The 18,536-nt window shown below is 34.1% G+C and overlaps 1 protein-coding gene across 2 annotated transcripts in view; it reads left to right on the plus strand.

Moving 5' to 3' along the window:
- The window catches only part of PDGFD (platelet derived growth factor D), a 303,617-nt gene that overhangs the window by 183,149 nt on the left and 101,932 nt on the right, over positions 1-18,536 (plus strand). Inside the window, exon 2 of one of the 2 annotated variants that reach the window (XM_074304387.1) lies at positions 15,577-15,781. In XM_074304387.1, coding sequence (XP_074160488.1) covers positions 15,577-15,781 — 205 coding nt within the window. The remainder of the gene's footprint in view (positions 1-15,576; positions 15,782-18,536) is intronic. The other variant, XM_074304388.1, reaches the window with a different exon arrangement.

Genomic DNA, 18,536 nt, shown 5'->3' on the forward strand with positions numbered 1-18,536 from the left:
GAAAAGAATGGAGGGAGAAAGGAAGGAAAAAAGGGGGGATGGAGAGAAGAAAGGAGGAAGGAAGGGAAAAAAGGGAGGGAGGGAGGAAGGAAGGAAGAGAAGGAGAAAAGGAGGAAGAGAAAAAGTTTTTTTTAAAAAAAAGAAATTAACATCCACACATATATTTCATGGGTCAGTCATTTAAAAATAAAATCACACAAGTAGGGACAGCTAAATGGCACAGGGGATAGAGCACTGCCCCTGAAATCAGCAGGACCTGAGTTCGAATTTGACATGTTACACCTACTAGCTGTGTGATCCTGGACAAGTAACTTAAGTCCAATTGCTTCAACAAAAAAATAAATAAATAAATAAATTAAAAATAAAACAAAAGTATATAAAGTTCAGAGGCCCAGAGTTCCTTTGCTTCTCAGATATTGAAGTAAAATAGTGATTCCCCTCTTGGCCTTCAAGAGTTTTCAGTCTAACTCCTGCACATAAGAAACTATTAAGTAAAAAGAACCCTGAATTCAGATTTTGGTTTTAAGTCAGAGCATCTGGATTCAAATTTAACTCATTCTCTATAGCTGTAAGATTTTGAGTAGGTAACTTCCAATCAATGAGCCTCAATTTTCACATCCATAAAATGAGAGGGTTAGACCAAGGTCTAAGAGCCCCTGCATTCTGAACTACTGATCCTAAAGTAGTTTGTTTTTTCCCCTAGAATAAGTGCCATAGGATGGGGGAAGGGTAACAATTATTCATTAAGCAATTATCCTGACAGTCAGGGTCCTAAGCACATCACAAATGTTGTCTTATTTGATCCTCAAAAACACTTTCTGAGGTAGATACTATCCCATTTTATAGTTGAGAAAACTGAGGTAGACAGAAATTTAGGTGACTTTCCCAATATCTAAAGCTAAATTAAACAAAGTTCTTCCAGATTCTTGAACCAATATTTTATCTATTGTTCCAGCTAATGCCTTTAAAGAAGTTCAGACACAAAATTTTAGACCATCACACTTCTCTATCTTGTTTTCTATAGAATCTTTTGCTCTGCCTTCATCATTTTTGTGTGCCTGAGCAGATTCTTATTGATTTGTTTGGTGCTCATAGAACCACATTTTACAATACTGAATTGACATGAATACAAAAAGAAAGTTAATTCTTTCTGGAATTGTGTACTTGTGTTACTTCAATGCTTGAGTGTTCCCTGGTTTTTTCAGCAGGGAGACTTTCTCTATCAGTGCAGACTAGAATCCCCCTGTGATTTAGTAAAGGGTCTTAATGACCAATGCTGTGGCTAGAGCATTCATCATTACCTCAGGGTCAGCTTTATAATGATGAGCTTTTGAGAATGTAGCTGAACTGTTCTTGAAAGAATGGATAGAAATTCAGTCACCAGGCCTAATTTTAAAGCTTTTCTATCCTGGCAATATTTGTTGGAGCTTTCTCTCTAGATTTCAAGAGGGCTTGGTTACCTTCATGTCACGAGGAAGAGCAGTTCATGTTAATGAATATAAAATATATACACACTGAGTCAGACTTTCCAGTGCTCAGGATAATGTAAACTGGGAAAGGTTTATATGGAGGAAGGGAAGAAATATTCATTCCACTTGTGTAGTCGAGGGAAGGAATTGTCAAGTGTAAGTTTTTTCATTAAATATCAGTAAGTTAATATTAGTAAGGTTGAAAATGTATAGAGAATTTAAAAAATAACTTTAGGATATTTTTCTTTCTTAATTAGAAAATCAAATAAATAACTAAATATTTATTGAAATACTGTTGTGCATAAGATTGTGGAAAGTACCAGGCAAATATGAGTTGATCCTCAATCTCAGAACATTAATTTTAAAGAAAACAAGCTTAAATGCAGCCCAGCTGCTGCTGCTACCACAACCCAGGCTATTAACTTATTATCAGAGATGGTGATTCAATTATGAGTTGGACTAATATACTTATGTGGTCCATGCCAATTCTGATATGTTGTGATTCTGAGATAATATTTGCGTTATCTACCTCATAGGGTTGCCATCAGGATTAATTAAGATAAAGGGTGCAAACTATCCTTATAAATTGCACAGTGTTATGGAAATACAAAATACTTTCATTTACTATTGTTTTTAATTGCCAAGTGAAGAGTACAGATAATAACTTCTTTAGGTTTTGTTGGTTTTTTTTTCAAGAATATAAAGAAACTAGTTAAGGTTAGGCTGATCAGAGATGTTTTCATGACTGAATGGTTATTGAATTGACTTATATTGAATGCATAAGCTATTAAATCCCAAGTAGCCATTTCACGCTAGAATTTACTAATGAAGTCAGTCAGTAATAGTCGCATAATGTCATAAGAAATTCTTTGCAGGGCCACTGCATACTTCCATAGTTGCCAGGGCAGTCATTTATGTAGCAAGATACTGAAACAAATTCACTGAAAGATGGCAGCCATCTAGATTACCTTGCAGAAATGTTGGCATGACTTTTCTGCCTTGTTAAAGTGTACTGGAGAAAGCCAGAAGTTATGTGGTATACTATAATCATCCATTCTGATGGCTATTAAAATGGCCTCTAATTAGAGATATGCTAGTAAGTGTTCAGATTTCCAGGGAGACACACACCCATACCCAACATAGTCTAATTTTAATCTGCATTATTAATATTTTCTTTTACTTTCTTATATCTAGATAATCAGCAAAACAATAAATCAAGACCTGATCTGTAACTTTTGTTAATTTCTGACATTTAAAGGCTCATACTGAAAATTTAACAATTGGTTCTCAATATCTCTGCCATAATTCTTATCTATTCCATTCATGAATTGACTAGAGTTTCTGAAGTAGATTACCTAGCTTCTTCATGTTGTGATTGTAAAATTTTCATGTATTTGTATTTTTTGCTTAACATCACCTAAAGAAACATATATTTAATAAGCATTTGTTGAATTTTACTATGATAAATTATATTAAGCTTTGAGAGTGCAAAGCAAAATAAAACACTGTACCTAGTCTAAAGGAGCAAATATTGATACATATGAACAGATAACTAAGAGTCTTGAACCATCTTATCCAAGAAGATGCCATATGAGTTAAATCTTGAAAGAAGGATTCCAAGAGCCATAAGTTATGAGGCTGTGCATCCCAGGCATGGGGACAAAGGAAGAGAAGAAAGGGAAGTAATGCCAAGGTTAGGAAAGAGCAAGTTTCCAAATTATAATTTGGCTATAATATAGAGAGGGAGAAAGAAAACAGTATGCAGAATTCTTGAAAAGTTGGATTGGGGTCAGATTGTGAAAAGTTTTAAATGTCAAACTGATGTATGAGGTTTGATTTTTGTTTGTGTATTATGTTTTATCTTAAAAGTAATAAGGATTCACTTAAAAGTAATAGGAAGTAATATGAAAGGGACAGTTAAATATATATTTAGGAAGATTTTGCTCTTCTGTAGAAAATGTATTGGAAAGGGAAGAAACTGAAACCTCGAAAAGCAAGAAGGAAATGATTGAAAGAATCCATAGGAGAGATGATGGGGTGTACATGTGGGTAGAGAAAAAGGAACAAATGTGTGAGAAGTTGTAGAGGATAGTAATAATGACTTCAAAAGTGATTGGTTCTAAGGAGTGAGAAAAGGAGAAGAATCAAAGATAACCTTGAGATGGCAAAAATGGGTAACTGAAATCTTAGCAAAAAAAAAAAAAAAAAAAAAAGGTAATTGTAGAAGGAAGAGGCATGATTTCAGGAGTTTTACTCAAACCCTGTGTCATTATCATCATTTTCACATATTAATATAATACTTCCAAAATACTTTTCAGACATTATCCTATCTGAGATTCTAGAAAACCATTTTGTCAAAATCTTGCATAAGTAACAAGACATATAAAAATAGACATGACATATTATTATAAGCATATTAATAAGAAAAATACAAGGTACACAGACATCAAATACAATATTCTAGCTTCAAAAGGACTTCAAGGACACAAAGGGCATTCATTAGGCATTAAATTACTTATAATGAATTTTCCTATTGTGGAAAGAAATGTAAAGTAGGTGTCATGAAATGTGATTCATTTCTATTCTGCTTTTAGTTATTTAAGAACCAGAGCCATATTCATTTTGACCAGGTAAATCATTCCATATATAATGTCATTTTTCAGGGTGACCCACTCTAAAATATTCCATTCAAACTTTTTTCCATTACAAGAAATCAATCCTCTTATCTGCTTATTTACATGAAGCCTTATAGATTAAAAGAAATGCAAAAATGTCCATCACTTGCTTTTCTTTTCTGCTTTCCCAACCAAAGTAAGGGGAGGAAACTTATTGCCTACTAAAATATTTTTATGAATAATATTTGAAGCACAATTACTCTCTAAGGAAAACAAGGAATTAAAAGTGCTTAGAATAAGTTATCTATTTTTTCCTATAATCTATTTAGTCAGCTCAGTTACTTAAGTAAAAGTAATTTTCAGTCCAAGGGATTGTAGAGTGATTATCCTCCAAAAAATTTGTCTCAGAGGTTGCTATGTCAGGAAGAATTTAAGAATGATCAACAAATGAATTTAGAGTCAAATAGAAGAACAGTACCTGGAGAAAGGATATGCTTCTGGCATAGTACTCAAACCCATTGGCAGCCTACTCACATCCCCCGTGTCTTAGAAGAGGCTTTATTATTGCCTTCTTATGTTTATAAGAAAATCTCTGCTGGAGAATTCCAAATAAATGCCTGATGGCCTTTGCTCTTGAATTTCTGGTCATAGGACTATAAACTTGTTTTTCTAGAGAAAATTTGGTTATGAGTTCAGTGAAAATTGAAATCCCATTAGCAGTTGTCATGCCAGGTGTTGGATGAGAATCCCTTAAATGAAATAAAATATGTCCCACTTAGAGCCACAAAAATCGTTTGGCTCATTGCTTCCAAACATCAGTACCTTGGGAAACATCAGTAAAAAGAATGTTGAATAAGCTTACAAGCAGATTTTAACCCATCTGTGTTGATGATGGCTTAATTTTCACCTTTCACAATTCCCTTGAAGAGTTACACATGGTGAGAACTTGACCCAGTACTTTTTTAACTAGGAGGTAATTTATAGAAAAATTTTCTAATTAAATAAAACATAAAATAAGCACTCACTTGAGAGTGTTGTATTCTAAAACTGACTCATGCGTTCTAGAATGAACTATTTCCTTCTCTTTATCCTATACACTCTCTCTTCCTTTTTGCTTCTATTTTTTTCTTCAAGTATATATATTAGAGAATCTTTCTTTATGTAGAGCAGACAGTTTCCTACATTCCAAAAAGAATATATAGCTGTTAGCATATGTGCCTTTCTTTTTATTTCACTGCTAAGATGTCTCCCAAGCATCCCATAGCATTTTCTAGCTCTCCTATAAACATAATTTATAATGTTTTACAGTCACTATATATTTATTATCATTGTACATTTATTGTATATCGCATATTTGTGTATGTAGGCACTTTATCTCCTGTGCTAGGTTATAAACTCCTTTAGCATAAGAACTGTATCTTAATTATCTTTATACTTTCTACAGCACTTCTGCTGTCATACTTAGTTGAGCCACTGTATAGCCAGAACAATTAGTTATTCACTGTAGGCCCTTAATATATTTTTAATGAATAAATATCTCAGTTTATACATTTACTAATTGGCATTTTTCTCTTTCCTCAGGATAAAAATACTAAGTCTGTTTCATTATGTATGAATAATCATAGTATATACTATCCAATGCACAGAATAGAGAATTAGTCACTGTTGCAATCTATTGTATTCAGTAATAATAATTAGGCAGATGTGTGAAATGAAAATCCATGGGAGCCACTCATTGAAATGATTTCATATGTGCTCATTAGGGGTACTCAAAAATGTTAGACATAACTCCTCCATTAATATGCCAAGAACAAAACGTTCTTTTCTCTATTGATCATCCCATCTTCAGTATGATAGATATGGCTTGACCACATGGAAGGTAAGGAGAACCATAGAGAGAAAATGATATAGTGGAACCCTTTGACAACTATTGTCTAGTCCAAAACTTCTTGGATCCCCTTTTTTGAGAGACATCTCAGGTCAACTCCTCTCCACCTCCACCTTCACCTTTTAACCAAGGTAAATAAGCACCAAGACCATTATTGACACAAACTGAATTTCATAAAACTAAAATATTGTAGTCATTTACAAACTGATAAAATGTGTTCTTTTTAGCTCACTTCCAAATAGTTTTTCAGTTGTGATTAAATATTTTTTCCTTTGAGCCTTCAGCTCTCTTCTCTATTACCTCCTGCTCCTCAATCCCCTTTCTCCTATATGATGAAACAAACATTCCCAAGAAAATCTTAAGTATCTCATTATTTTTTTCTTCAGTTTCATCTTCTTATAACTGGCTGGCTATACCTATTGATATCATCATCATCATCATCATCATCATCATCATCATCATCATCATATTTATGTCAAAATCTCACAGCAGAGATTTGGGGAAATAGCATCTTTTTTTCATTTGCTTAGAAATTGAATTTGATTAATTATAGCTTTTTTTTTCAAAACACCACACACAGAACCTAAGATTGATAAACAGGCACGATGTTAAATATTTTGAAATGTGACTATAGTTAATATTTATATCACAATTTGTGCTTTTTGAAGTGCTTTAAATTTATAAACTTATTTTATCTTTACCACAATGTTATATGTGATAAGGTGGACATTTATCTACTCCTTTCACAGAATAGGAAACTGAGACTTAGAGAGAATAAGTAACTCCTGGATGTTGAAGGTAGGGTATGAAATCAGGTTATTCAAACTTCTTTGCTCTACAAATGCTGCCTTTTTATTTTTAAAACAAATTATATTTCTTGCACATGTTAATCCCATTCAGATTGTTAATTCTTTAGAGACAATAACAATGCCTTACATTTCTGAATCTTTTTGCATCTTGTACTGTGATGAGAAAATTAAACTATAGCATAATAAAGCCAAAAGAATCTTAGAGATCTTTTAATTCAATCTCTTCATGTTGCAGAGGAGGTAAAAGAAACTTAGAAAAAATTATTTCATAAATTCACATTGGTATCAGACAAGGATGAGCAAAAAACAATATTTGTCCACAAGGAGCATATATTCTAAGGGGACGACAACATGTTAACAACTAAATGTATACGAGGCATATATAGAGTAGATAAAGATAATTGGAATGAGGGAAATATTAGCAACTTAGGGGGACAAAGAAAAACTTGCAGAAAAAAAGTATTTAAACTAACTTTAAAAGGAAGCCAGGAAAAGTTGAGGCAAAGGTGAAGGGATAGAATTTTACTAAAATTGGGTACAGACAGTGTAAAGGCACAGAGATGAGAGAGGGAGAGTTATAACAGACAGCAAGTACACTGGATAGTGAATTGTATGGAAGGGAGTAAGTTAGAAAAAGGCAAGATAGAAAGGGGTCAAGTTGTGAAAACCTTTAAATACCAACCATAAAACTATACTTTTAAATGTGAGAGAACCAATAGAAGCCTTTGAGCAGTAAAAGGGGGAGATATCATGTTAAAATCTATAAAGTTCTGTTGTCTCCAGAAACTGCCAATCGCTCTCTGGGAGGAGATCTGCTGTCTCAACTCAATCTCCCCGCCAGACTCTTCTTCCTGTAGAGAGCCGTCCCAACTCTGCTAGAGTAGACTCACTTCTATGGGCCCAATGTTGTCTTCTTTTATCCTCACGGAGATTGTAGTGAGAACTCAACGGGACTTGTGAGAAAATGCTTCAACCAATGAACTTGCTCCTTTTAAAGGGGCATGTGAGAACTCAGGGGCTTAAAGGCTTCTTTAACTCAGGCTTCTTAAAGGTGCAAACTTCTTTTAAACATATAAACTCTACCTCAGAAGATCAAAAGTGTAAACTTCCTCTAAAGGCCTGAACCAAAGGTGTGAACTCTGAGCCAGAGAACTGTCCAAACAACCTGAGTTCTTACCTTGTAATCCCAATCATCAGAGAACTGTCCAGACAACCTGAGTTCTCACTTTGTAATCCTAACAAAAACCCATTGTTTAGAAAAATCAGTTTGGTATTATATTAAAGTGGAAATAAAGTTGAGACCAGGGTATCAGTTAGAGGGCTATTTCGATAGCCAGATGAAAAGTGATAAGGACCTAAACTAAGTTTGTGGCTACATGAGTGAAGAAAATATTACATGAGAAATTTTGTGAAGGTGGAAAACAAGAAGATATGACTATGGACATATAGTGAGTGAGAGGAAGGACTTGAAGATGACACAGAGGTTAAGAGCCAGAGTAATTTGGAGGATAATAATGCCTGTAGTAATTTGGACAATCAGAAGCAAAGAGAATTTGGAGAAAGATAATGAATTCTGTTTTTGGATATGTTGATTGTAAGACTGTAAGATGTCTCTAGGACATCTAGGTTGAGATATCTAAGAGGCAGCTGAGATTTATAACTTCGGATTAGAGAGACTAGAACTGAATATATACATTTGGGAGTCATCTACATAGAGATTATAACTATACTCAAGGGAACAAATGGAATCACCAAGTGGTAGTGGGAAAAGTGAAATAGTAGGTGCTTAATAATTGATTGAAAGAATTTGGCCTAGAATAGAGCCTTGGGGGACATCTATATTTGTAAGGTATGAAATGGATAAAGAACCAGAAAAGGAGACTGAGAAGGAGCCATGTGAAGAAAACCAGAAGAAAGCAGTATTATTAAAACTCAGAGGAGAGAGAATATATAGAAAGAGAAGGTGATCAAAAGGGATTTGATTTGGTAATTAGGGACTATTCCTAACTTTGGACAGGGAAATTTTGCATGAATTGGTAAAATTTTGCATGAATTGGAGAGGAAAATTTGCATGAATGGTAAAGTCAAAAGCCAGAGAGTTTTTTTAAAAAGTGAGAGAAGAAATAGAGGAACTGATTGTAGACTGCTTTCTCAGGGAGTTTACCCACAAAAAGCATGCAAGAAATAGCTTAATAAAATATATGGATGTGCAGGTCAAGTGACAGGTTTTTATTTTGTTTTGTTATATTTTGTTTTAGGATTGGAAGGTACATTTGGCATTGTTTGTAGGAATCAGATAAAGAGCTAGTAGACAGGGAGTGATGAAAGAAAAGAATGATTATGGTGGTGGCATTTTGGAGAATTTGTATCATTTGTTAATGTAAAGGGTTTGCAATCAAAAGGATCTTCTTTTCACCTAAAATTCAAGTAGAAGAGCTAATAAAAGGATTCTTACTAATATGAGATGAGGAGGAGGGGAGAAGGAAGAACTATTGGAGAATGGTCTCACTATTTATTTTCTGTGAACTATGAAGCAAGGCCTTAGCTGAAAGGATGGAAGGTGGGGGTGCCATTGGGAGACATGAAGGGAGATTCCACAATGTGGAAAGTGGGGAGACTGAATCAAGATTCTTTCCAGTTCTGGATCACTACATATGATCCTCCTAAATGAGCCAGTCAGCATTATGCATAGAAAATTGAGGAACTTGCTCAATGTCATACAGTTAATAGATGATAGTTGTAGAATTCAAATAAATAGCTCCTAGTAATGTGGATCAAAAACATCGTGGGTTACAGTATGCCTGAATGGAAGGACCTGAGATTCTATCTTCAAGAATCTTTTTTCTATGGAAGAGTGCCTTCTGTATTTTCATAAACAATGAGACAATTCATATATAGATAAAGATATAAATGTGTGTATGGTTTAAATATAAATATACAAGCAGACACATTAACATATGTACATATATGTGTGTCTGTATAATGACATATGTATGTATATATGAGCTCATTCACAAGTTGGGGACCATTTTTTAGTCTAGTGTGTTGCCAGCTTTCTTGCTCTATTTATAGGCTGACCAAAACCTTGAGGCTAATTCCCTGAGGTATATATATGTATCAGGCAGGTGCACTGCAGTAGTTTCTCTATCTTCATCTCACAGTTCTGCTGTATTATGATATCCTGTTGTGGGTTCTTTAAATGAAACCATAGACAAAAATGTTTAATGGCTTCTATTGTTGTTTAGTGGTTTTACTTTATATCTTAAAATATTATAGTTAGAATTATGGTCTTTGTAGAAGGAAAGATAATAGGATACTTATTCATTTCTTCTTAGACATTGGCTTCTCTAGGGATGGGATAAAGAAAGGATGTGTTTGAAATTAAGTTTACTTTTATATAATAAAATTTAGACTTTTTCATTTCTAGTTTGTCACTAGAAACTTTTAAGTAGATATCTAATATTTCCTGGTAAATGAATCTGCAACATGGATTTTTGAATTTTAGCACATCAACATAATGAGCTTCCTTTATTTATGACATAATCTCTTCAATGAATCCCCAGCTCACAGTTACTAGTTAGAGAAGAAACATCAAAGAGAGGAAGGAGCACTCGAGTTAAAAAGTATGAATTTTTATATATTGCTTTAGTTGCAATCTCATGAATAAGTTTATATTCTGTTCTCTTTCTTTTTTATTTAGTATTACTTTCCTACTAAGAATAGTGGAGACATATATCCATTGTAAACAGTGTTTTTCGGTAGTTCAAGTGGATTATGAATAGCCGAGCCTCTAAAATTGTCTTTATAGAAGCAAGAACCACATTTAGTTATTCTGTATATATGTGGCTTTGGGGAATTGTCAGATTTTGTTTATAAAGTAAAATAAAGCTCAAGGGTTGGATAAATCAAGGGACTTGTGAAAGGTTATATAGCATGTTACCTCTAGTGAGGTTCACAATCCATATAGATCTGTAGTAAACACTACCTATTTTCAGTGGTCCATTAGGAAAGAATTACGGGTCTTAACCTAAGTGCACAGAATGAAGTCACAACATAAAGATCAAAATGCCATTACATGTGACTTGTGAGTTAATAGCTTTTAAGAAGTCAGGGAAAGATAATATAGAGAAAGAATAAGTCACCCTTTTCATTCTGGGTATCACTGAAATGGTTCTCAGTAACTGCCATTGACCTCCTAATTGCCAAACCCAATGACTTTCATTCTATCCTTCTTTGTCTCTTTGCTCTATTTATTATTACTGACCATGTTTCCTCTTGACTTTCATATATTCCACTCCTATACTTCTTTCATTAGCTTCTCTCTTTCTTAACCCTTAACCATTGGTATACCTATAAACTAAGGTACATGTACAAACTAATTTACTGTTATTTTTGCTTATTAATGTTATAGAAATACTAATGGATTTATATTTTTGAAGCTAGCAATGAAATTGTATTAATCAAATGCATAGAAACATTAGTTTTTATAATCTATTAGCCACTATACATATTAACTCTCTAGGAGCAAAGAAGCAATACAAATTCCTATAGGGTGCTAGTAAGCATGTCTCACTATATTTAATGACAAGGTTACTTCTCTGTGCAGCCAGAAACTGTCTCTCCCTCTAAAATGCTTGACTACAAAACTGGCAAATGTCTATCAGAATTGCTGTTAAGTGAATATTGGTAATTCTTGTTTCTCAAATGTGGGGGACATGACAGCTTGCCTAAATTGTGACCCAAGTTGAACCTAAAAACTAGGAGTTTCTAGTGGATTTCTTATCATTTTAGTTATGGAAGTTAGCTGGTTATTCCCAAATTTTGATTGGTAGTCAATGATATAATGTTTACCAGTTAATTAAAATGATGCTTGATGACATAAACTTATAAGTTTATTTACCAACTTTTTCCATTGATGGTTTGACCTATATGGGGTTTTCATGTGTTTACCAGATGTTTACAGACCCATACATGTTGACTACAGTCCTCTACTTATTTACTCACTTTAATTTTTCAGAAAAAAACAAGTTATGAAAAACAAACTTCCAAACACTTTACAAATGATGGCCTATTAACACAAAATGGAGACAGCTGCATCAAAACAACAAACATATCTTTACCATATTCCCTGTGACCATTGTCCCTTGCCCCCCATAGTCAGTCTTCAAAGCCTGTTATATTTATTAAAGTATCTTTCATAACTAGCCATTTTCTTCATTTTTGCATTGCTCCCATCCTAATTCAGGCCATCACAATCTTGTCCCTAGATGTAATAACTAGATTTTCTTCTCTTTGATACATTTTGATTATTGCTGACAAATGAGTATTCCTCTAATATTGCTTTCATTTCATTACTCTCCTGGCCAGGAGCCATCAAGTGGTAAAAAGCCAATGAAGTGGGGGCATAAAAAGACATAAATTCTTGGCCTGACTTAATTCTAATTTGGGTTCTAAATTTTTTCATTAGTAAAATTATGATCTTAGATTAGACCTAGAAGAGACAATTATCACCTAGAACTCTATGAATTTATTACCCACTATATACCATAAGGTGCTCCCTTTGTTATAGTTAGGACAATTTCATTTTTATTCCACAAATAACTAACATATAGTTCAATTCCATCTCTGTGGGTTTTTTTCCCTTGTTATTCTTCTTGCTTGGAAATTCTTCCATCTTTCCCTGATCTGATTCAATGTTCAATCATTGTGTAGAAAATTTGGATGATTTTAGTGCACACAGGAGGTATCCCAAATCAATGTAATTACATGAGCCCTACTTTCTAAAACATAACTATATGTGAATTTGGCACTTAATTATCTAAAATGTTGGTGTTTACTTGAGTACTACCTGTCCAAATTTCTTCTCTTCACTAGATTGTAGGTTCCCTCTTTGGGGACGGAGATCTTGCCGTGGAATTCTTCTGTAATTCCCAAAGCACCTAAGGCATTAATGAGTACGTCAAGTTATCATATAACTTGATTATACCCTAGACATTATCAAATCTAATCCTCATTTTATAGATGAGAAAAAAAAAAGTACAACGCAGAGTCCTTTGGGTTCAAATCCCAAGTCTGCCACTTATTTCCTTTGGGATCTTGAACAAGGCACACCTCTTTTTCTTTACTTTATGTGTTTGCAAAATGAAGGGATAAGCCTAGATTACTTCTTGAGTTCATTGAAGACCAAAACATATGAATCTGTAATCAAGAAACACCAAGTGACTTTCTCAAGATGATGCAGTTTCCTTAGTGTCAGAACACAGGCTAGAAAATAGATTGCTTAAGCCTTAGTCCGCTGTTTGAATAATAATCATAGTTATAGTTAACATTTGTATACTACCTACTTTGCACCAGATAACATACAAAGTGCTTTATATATCTCCTTCCAGTGTTTCTTACAACAACCCTGAAAGGAAAATACTTTTATTATGCCTATTTTACAGATGAGAAAATGGAGGCAAAGAAAAGTAAAGTGACTTGCTCATGTTTACATAGCTAATAAGCATCTAAGGTTGGATTTGAACTTATCTTCCTGACTCCAAGCTCAGTCCTCTATCCACTGTGCTGAATACTATTTGTGAAGCCCATCTCTGTCACTAATTCTATTGCCCTAAATTATTCAACCTCTCTTGACCTAGACTTCTTCATCTATAAAATGAGGTTAATAATACCTAAAGTATTTCCATATAAAATCAAATGAGATGATGTGTGCAAAACACTCCCTACACTTTAAAATAATATATAAATGTCAATTACATTTATGTTGACTCGAGTGGATGACTGATTAGCTTATGACAAAGCTACCCTAGAAAACATCCATCAGAACTATTGCCCACCAGACCCCTACTCTTGGAACTCAAATAAACTACTCTCAGAGACGGTACATCTGTTATTTTTAATAGTGAGGAAGGGAAAAGAAAAGAGCAAAAGGTCCCCTGGCATAAAATCTGCTCAACATGGTGAAGAAGAGAAAGACTTTTTGCCAAGATAGTAAAAGGGTGGGTTTTTAGGGTGGATTGCAGAACAAACGTTATTAGCCTGAGGTAGGGAGTATGTCATCACTTCATTCAAAAATCATGATTCTTTACCACCACTGTCTCTCTCCCACTGAGTCCAGATTGATAGATGAACTATATAACATATTAAGCAGTGAATTTGCCAAGAATGGGAAATTTCAGATAACTACACAGTTGAAGAGATACTTTAAACCAAATTTATGCCTAACTTCTAACTTTATCTTCTTAGTTTTATTTAGGAAGGACATAGATAATGGATTGTGAGATAGAAAAAACATGTTTATATTCAAGAGCAGATTATAGCAACTCTGCCTTTCATATCTTATAGCCACAGATAGAATCATCAGTAGTAACTTGATCATTAAGTCATTACCATGTAAGCAAGACTTTCTCCAGATTATAATTATAGTCAATCCTAAGTATGATTATTATTTCTAGTTTATCTTTCTGTAGCACTTTCAGGTTTACAAAGTACTTTATATCCATTATCTCATCTAATACATATCACAAGGCTATGAGATGGATGCTATTATGATCCCCATTTTACAGATGACAAAGTTGAGGCTTAAAGAAATTAAGTGACTTGCCAAAGATCATCCAACTAATTAAAGTCTGAATTGGGATTTGAACCCACACAATTCCATCGCTTATTAAATCTAATCATGTTCAAATCTTCATTATACCATTTGGGGTTTTCTTAGCAAAGGTATTGGAATGATTTGCCATTTCCTTCTCCAGCTTATTTTACAGATGAGGAAACTGAGACAACCAGGGCTAACTGACTAGCCCAGGATCTTATGACTATTAAGCATCTAAGGCTAGATTTGCACTCAGGAAGAAGAATCTTCCAGACTTCAGGCCCAGCACTCTATCCACTGAGCCACTTAGCTGCCAATACAAAAGCACCTGAGACAGTTTCAAATCCAACCTCCTCATTTTGTAGATAAGGCAAAAGGAGGAAATGTGGGATAATGTTATAATGATCGTTCTCCTTCCCTCCCCTTTGCTTTTCCTCCCTCCCCTTCTTTTCTTTTCTTTTCTCTTCCCCCTCTATAATCCAGCACATTAGCTACTCTTCCAATGTAGCATTTTTGGATTGGCACAGGGAACTCAAAAAGCCCTAAGTCAAAAATTAAGGTCTCAGTTTGTCTCAGTTCTGCCATTTAATAATCATATGATATTGGAGAAATTGTTACACTTGAGTCTAATGATTTTTGCATGACATTTCAGAGTTGTCGAGGATAATTCTCTTTAAACTTTTAATTGCTATATGAGCGAGTTGTAAATGACTTTGGAAGAAATTTTATCTAGCCTTAATTTTCAATCAACATAAAATGCTCTAAAATCCTTTGTCTGCTCATGGCACAGATGGTAGTGTAAACAAATACCTGACCATTTTTAGACTATGGAAAATATGGCAGGTGAATCATTTGGAATTATCTGAATATTTACAGTATCCATCAACAATGTCCTTGGGAAGACATAAATTAATGTTTCTTTCTATGTTATGAATGATGTTCCAGACATCTAAATTAAGATATGGTTGGAAATCAATGTTGGCTTTAGGAAGCAGTATATTTGGAAGGATAAGTGAGAGGAGTCCTTAATTTCTTTAACCTCAGGCCTTTTCTTGAACTTGAACTTGTGTTTTTAAGAAATATGCATATGTTTTATATAAGTTGTTGTTGTTGTTGTTGTTGTTGTTGTTGTTGTTGTTGTTGTTTGCTTTCCTATAATTGGAACATCATACTAATTTATACAAGTTGTGATTACTAACAGCCGGCAATCACCTCACAGACTTATATCGAAAAGAAGAGATAATCCAGGTGATGGGAAATGGCATCGTACAGAGTCCTCGATTCCCTAACAGCTACCCCAGGAATCTGCTACTTACATGGAGGCTCCGCTCCCAGGAAAAAACCAGGATACAACTGGCTTTTGATAATCAGTTTGGATTGGAGGAACCTGAAAATGATATCTGCAGGTCAGTGGAACAAGCATTTGCAATCACTACAGAGTAGACTCTGAAATTAAGTATCCCAAGGACCATTGATTTATGGAGAGGAGACCATCAAATCATATATCTTCATTTTTTAAAAATTAACAGAAAAGTTAAGTAATCTAATGAAAGTCACATAAGTAGTAAGTTGAAAAGCTAGAGTGTGTACTCAGGTCTTCTCATTCCAAATCAAGGGCTTTTTATATCACTAAGAAAAGACAAAAAAAAAAAAAAAAAAAAAAAAAAAAAAAAAAAAAGAAAAAAGAAAAAAGAAAAGAAAAGAAAAGAAAAAAGAAAAAGAAAAGAAAAGAAAAGACAATTTGGCAAAACCAAATATCCTTTTTTGATCCTATTGTCACACCAAATTTTTAAAGCTAGGGTTTGGAGGGAGATTTTTTTTTGCATTGTTGTAGTCTATTTTATTTTTAAGTTTCAGTACCAGTGTTATATATTAGAGGAATTAGAAAATAGCATGGGACTGATTGCAGTGGAATAGTTGTGAATCAGAAAATTCTCAGATTCCATTGTGTCAACAGCTTTTATGATTCCCTCAAAGGAAAGAAATTTAGAGGTTTTTTTTTTTCTCCTTATGCAGCTGATTTTGCAAATTATGGAAGCTTTTGTTGTTGTTCATTTATTTTTCAGTCGTGACCCCATTTGAGGTTTTTTTGACAGAGATACTAACTGAAGTGGTTTGCCAATTCCTTCTACAATTCATTTTACAAATAGGGAAACTGAGGCAAACAGAGTTAAGTTATTTGCCTAGGGTTACACAATTAATAAGTGTCTGAGGCTAGATTTGAACTCAAGAAGATAAGTCCTTAACTTCAGGACTGGCATTCTCTTCACTATAACACATTATTTGCCCATGGAAGATGTCACTTTCTAAATAATGGGGCCATTGCCAATTTGTGATAGCATTCTTTAATCTTCCATGCGATAGCCCCAAGTCAACTTTTTTCCTCTCTATAATGTTTCATAGGGGGATCTGATATCACCTCTGGATTTAATTATCATTTCTATGCAGATGATTCTTTTATTTATTTGTCCATACCTAAGACCTTTAATCATTCTCCAACATATAGAACAAGATATCCTGCAGATGCCTTGTTTACATGTTGTCTTCCCCATTCAAAATGAATTCTTTGAGAACAGGACTGTTTTTCACCCTTTTCTGCATTCCCAGTGAGTGCTTAACACAATGACTAACAACAGGTGCTAAAAAATGTTTGTTGACCTACTGGCTGCCTTTTAATGGTTTCTTGGAGCTTAAACTAAGAACAAAATTACAATCATGCTAAGTAATGGTATTCCCCTACCTCTATGAGGGAGTGAATGATATGTCCCTGCTCCACTCCCTGACCCAGAATTGTCATTGGGAGACCGCAGACATGTATAAGGAGGAAGTTGGGAAAACCCCATAGTTCATGTGCTTCTCAAATGATATGTTTCCACATGCTTTCCCTAGTTCATCAGCGAGTATTTGGAGAAGAAAACAGGGAGCTTTTTGTTGCTGTGTTTGATTGCCTTACTATTTTAGCATATTTATTATATAATGTTAGGTGGCTGATTTTTTTTGATTGTTCACTCACAGCATCTAGGTTTTTTTTTTTTGTTTGTTTGTTTTTTTTAATTAGCATTTATAGGACTTGGGGAAGGGCTTTTTCGTATTTTACTGCCCACACTTGTTCTGCATTACCAATGAACTACTGAACTTCTAAACCATTTCAGCAGGTTTATTTTCCTTTGAATAATAAAAATTTGGTGTCTCAAATTTGACTGTCCTTTGTTGCATGTTTATTATACAGACAGATTTTATTGCGCTTAACAGCAGTAACTATTATTTTCTGGGACTATAGATGTTAACGTATGCCAGGATGAAAAGAATAATGTGCACAAGAGCAGCCAGTTCATATTTACATAGAGATTAAATAGAACCAACCTTGAGGTTTTTATCGGTTTTGTAGTGATTTTCTTTATTATTTTTGGGGAGGAGAAACAAGAAAACAACTCCTAGTGCCCTAAGGGATTTGTGACTTTGATGTAGTGTTCATTGAAAGAATTCAGATTATGACCAATCTATACCTGCACATTATATGTGATACTTATCCATGTTTTTTCCATAAGTTTGTCATAGATGTTCTCTCAGTATGCTGGTGGTCTTCTTCATGTTCTCCTGTTATTTCAAAGATACCAGTATAGAACATGGTCTGCCCATTGGTTATATGTAACTCTTTCCACAGGCTACCAACCTTCCTTTTATTTTCAATTATATCCTTCTTTGAATAGATTTGCTATACACTCTTCAAGATCTACTTTTATGAACTCTTCCCCTTTAAGCAACTATTAAAATAGTTGCAAACTCAAGCAAAACTCAAGTCATTATTGCTGAGCTGAATTTTGTTCAAGGCAATTGGTCTTTGGGGCTTGCAAAAGTTGGAAAGGCCTCATGATAGTCAGGTAAAATGGAAATTAATTACAATGGTTTCCACTTAGCCCCTCCTCATTCTGATCATATAATAATAAGCTCCTAGTATCTACTTGTCAATTGACACTTTAAGGTGGCAAGAGAGAAAAAAAGGTTAAAAAGAAAAATGCAGAAGAAATTTACTCTTAAATGCTTAAGAAATAATGTTTTTAAAAAAATTAAAATGGGGAATATTTCTGCATTTTAATGGTAAGCATCACTCATATCCTGGCATAGCATGGAGACTGATAATTGTATTGTGCTGAATCTGCA

This window comes from Sminthopsis crassicaudata, chromosome 3 (genome assembly GCF_048593235.1).
Source record: "Sminthopsis crassicaudata isolate SCR6 chromosome 3, ASM4859323v1, whole genome shotgun sequence".
NCBI lineage: Eukaryota > Metazoa > Chordata > Mammalia > Dasyuromorphia > Dasyuridae > Sminthopsis > Sminthopsis crassicaudata.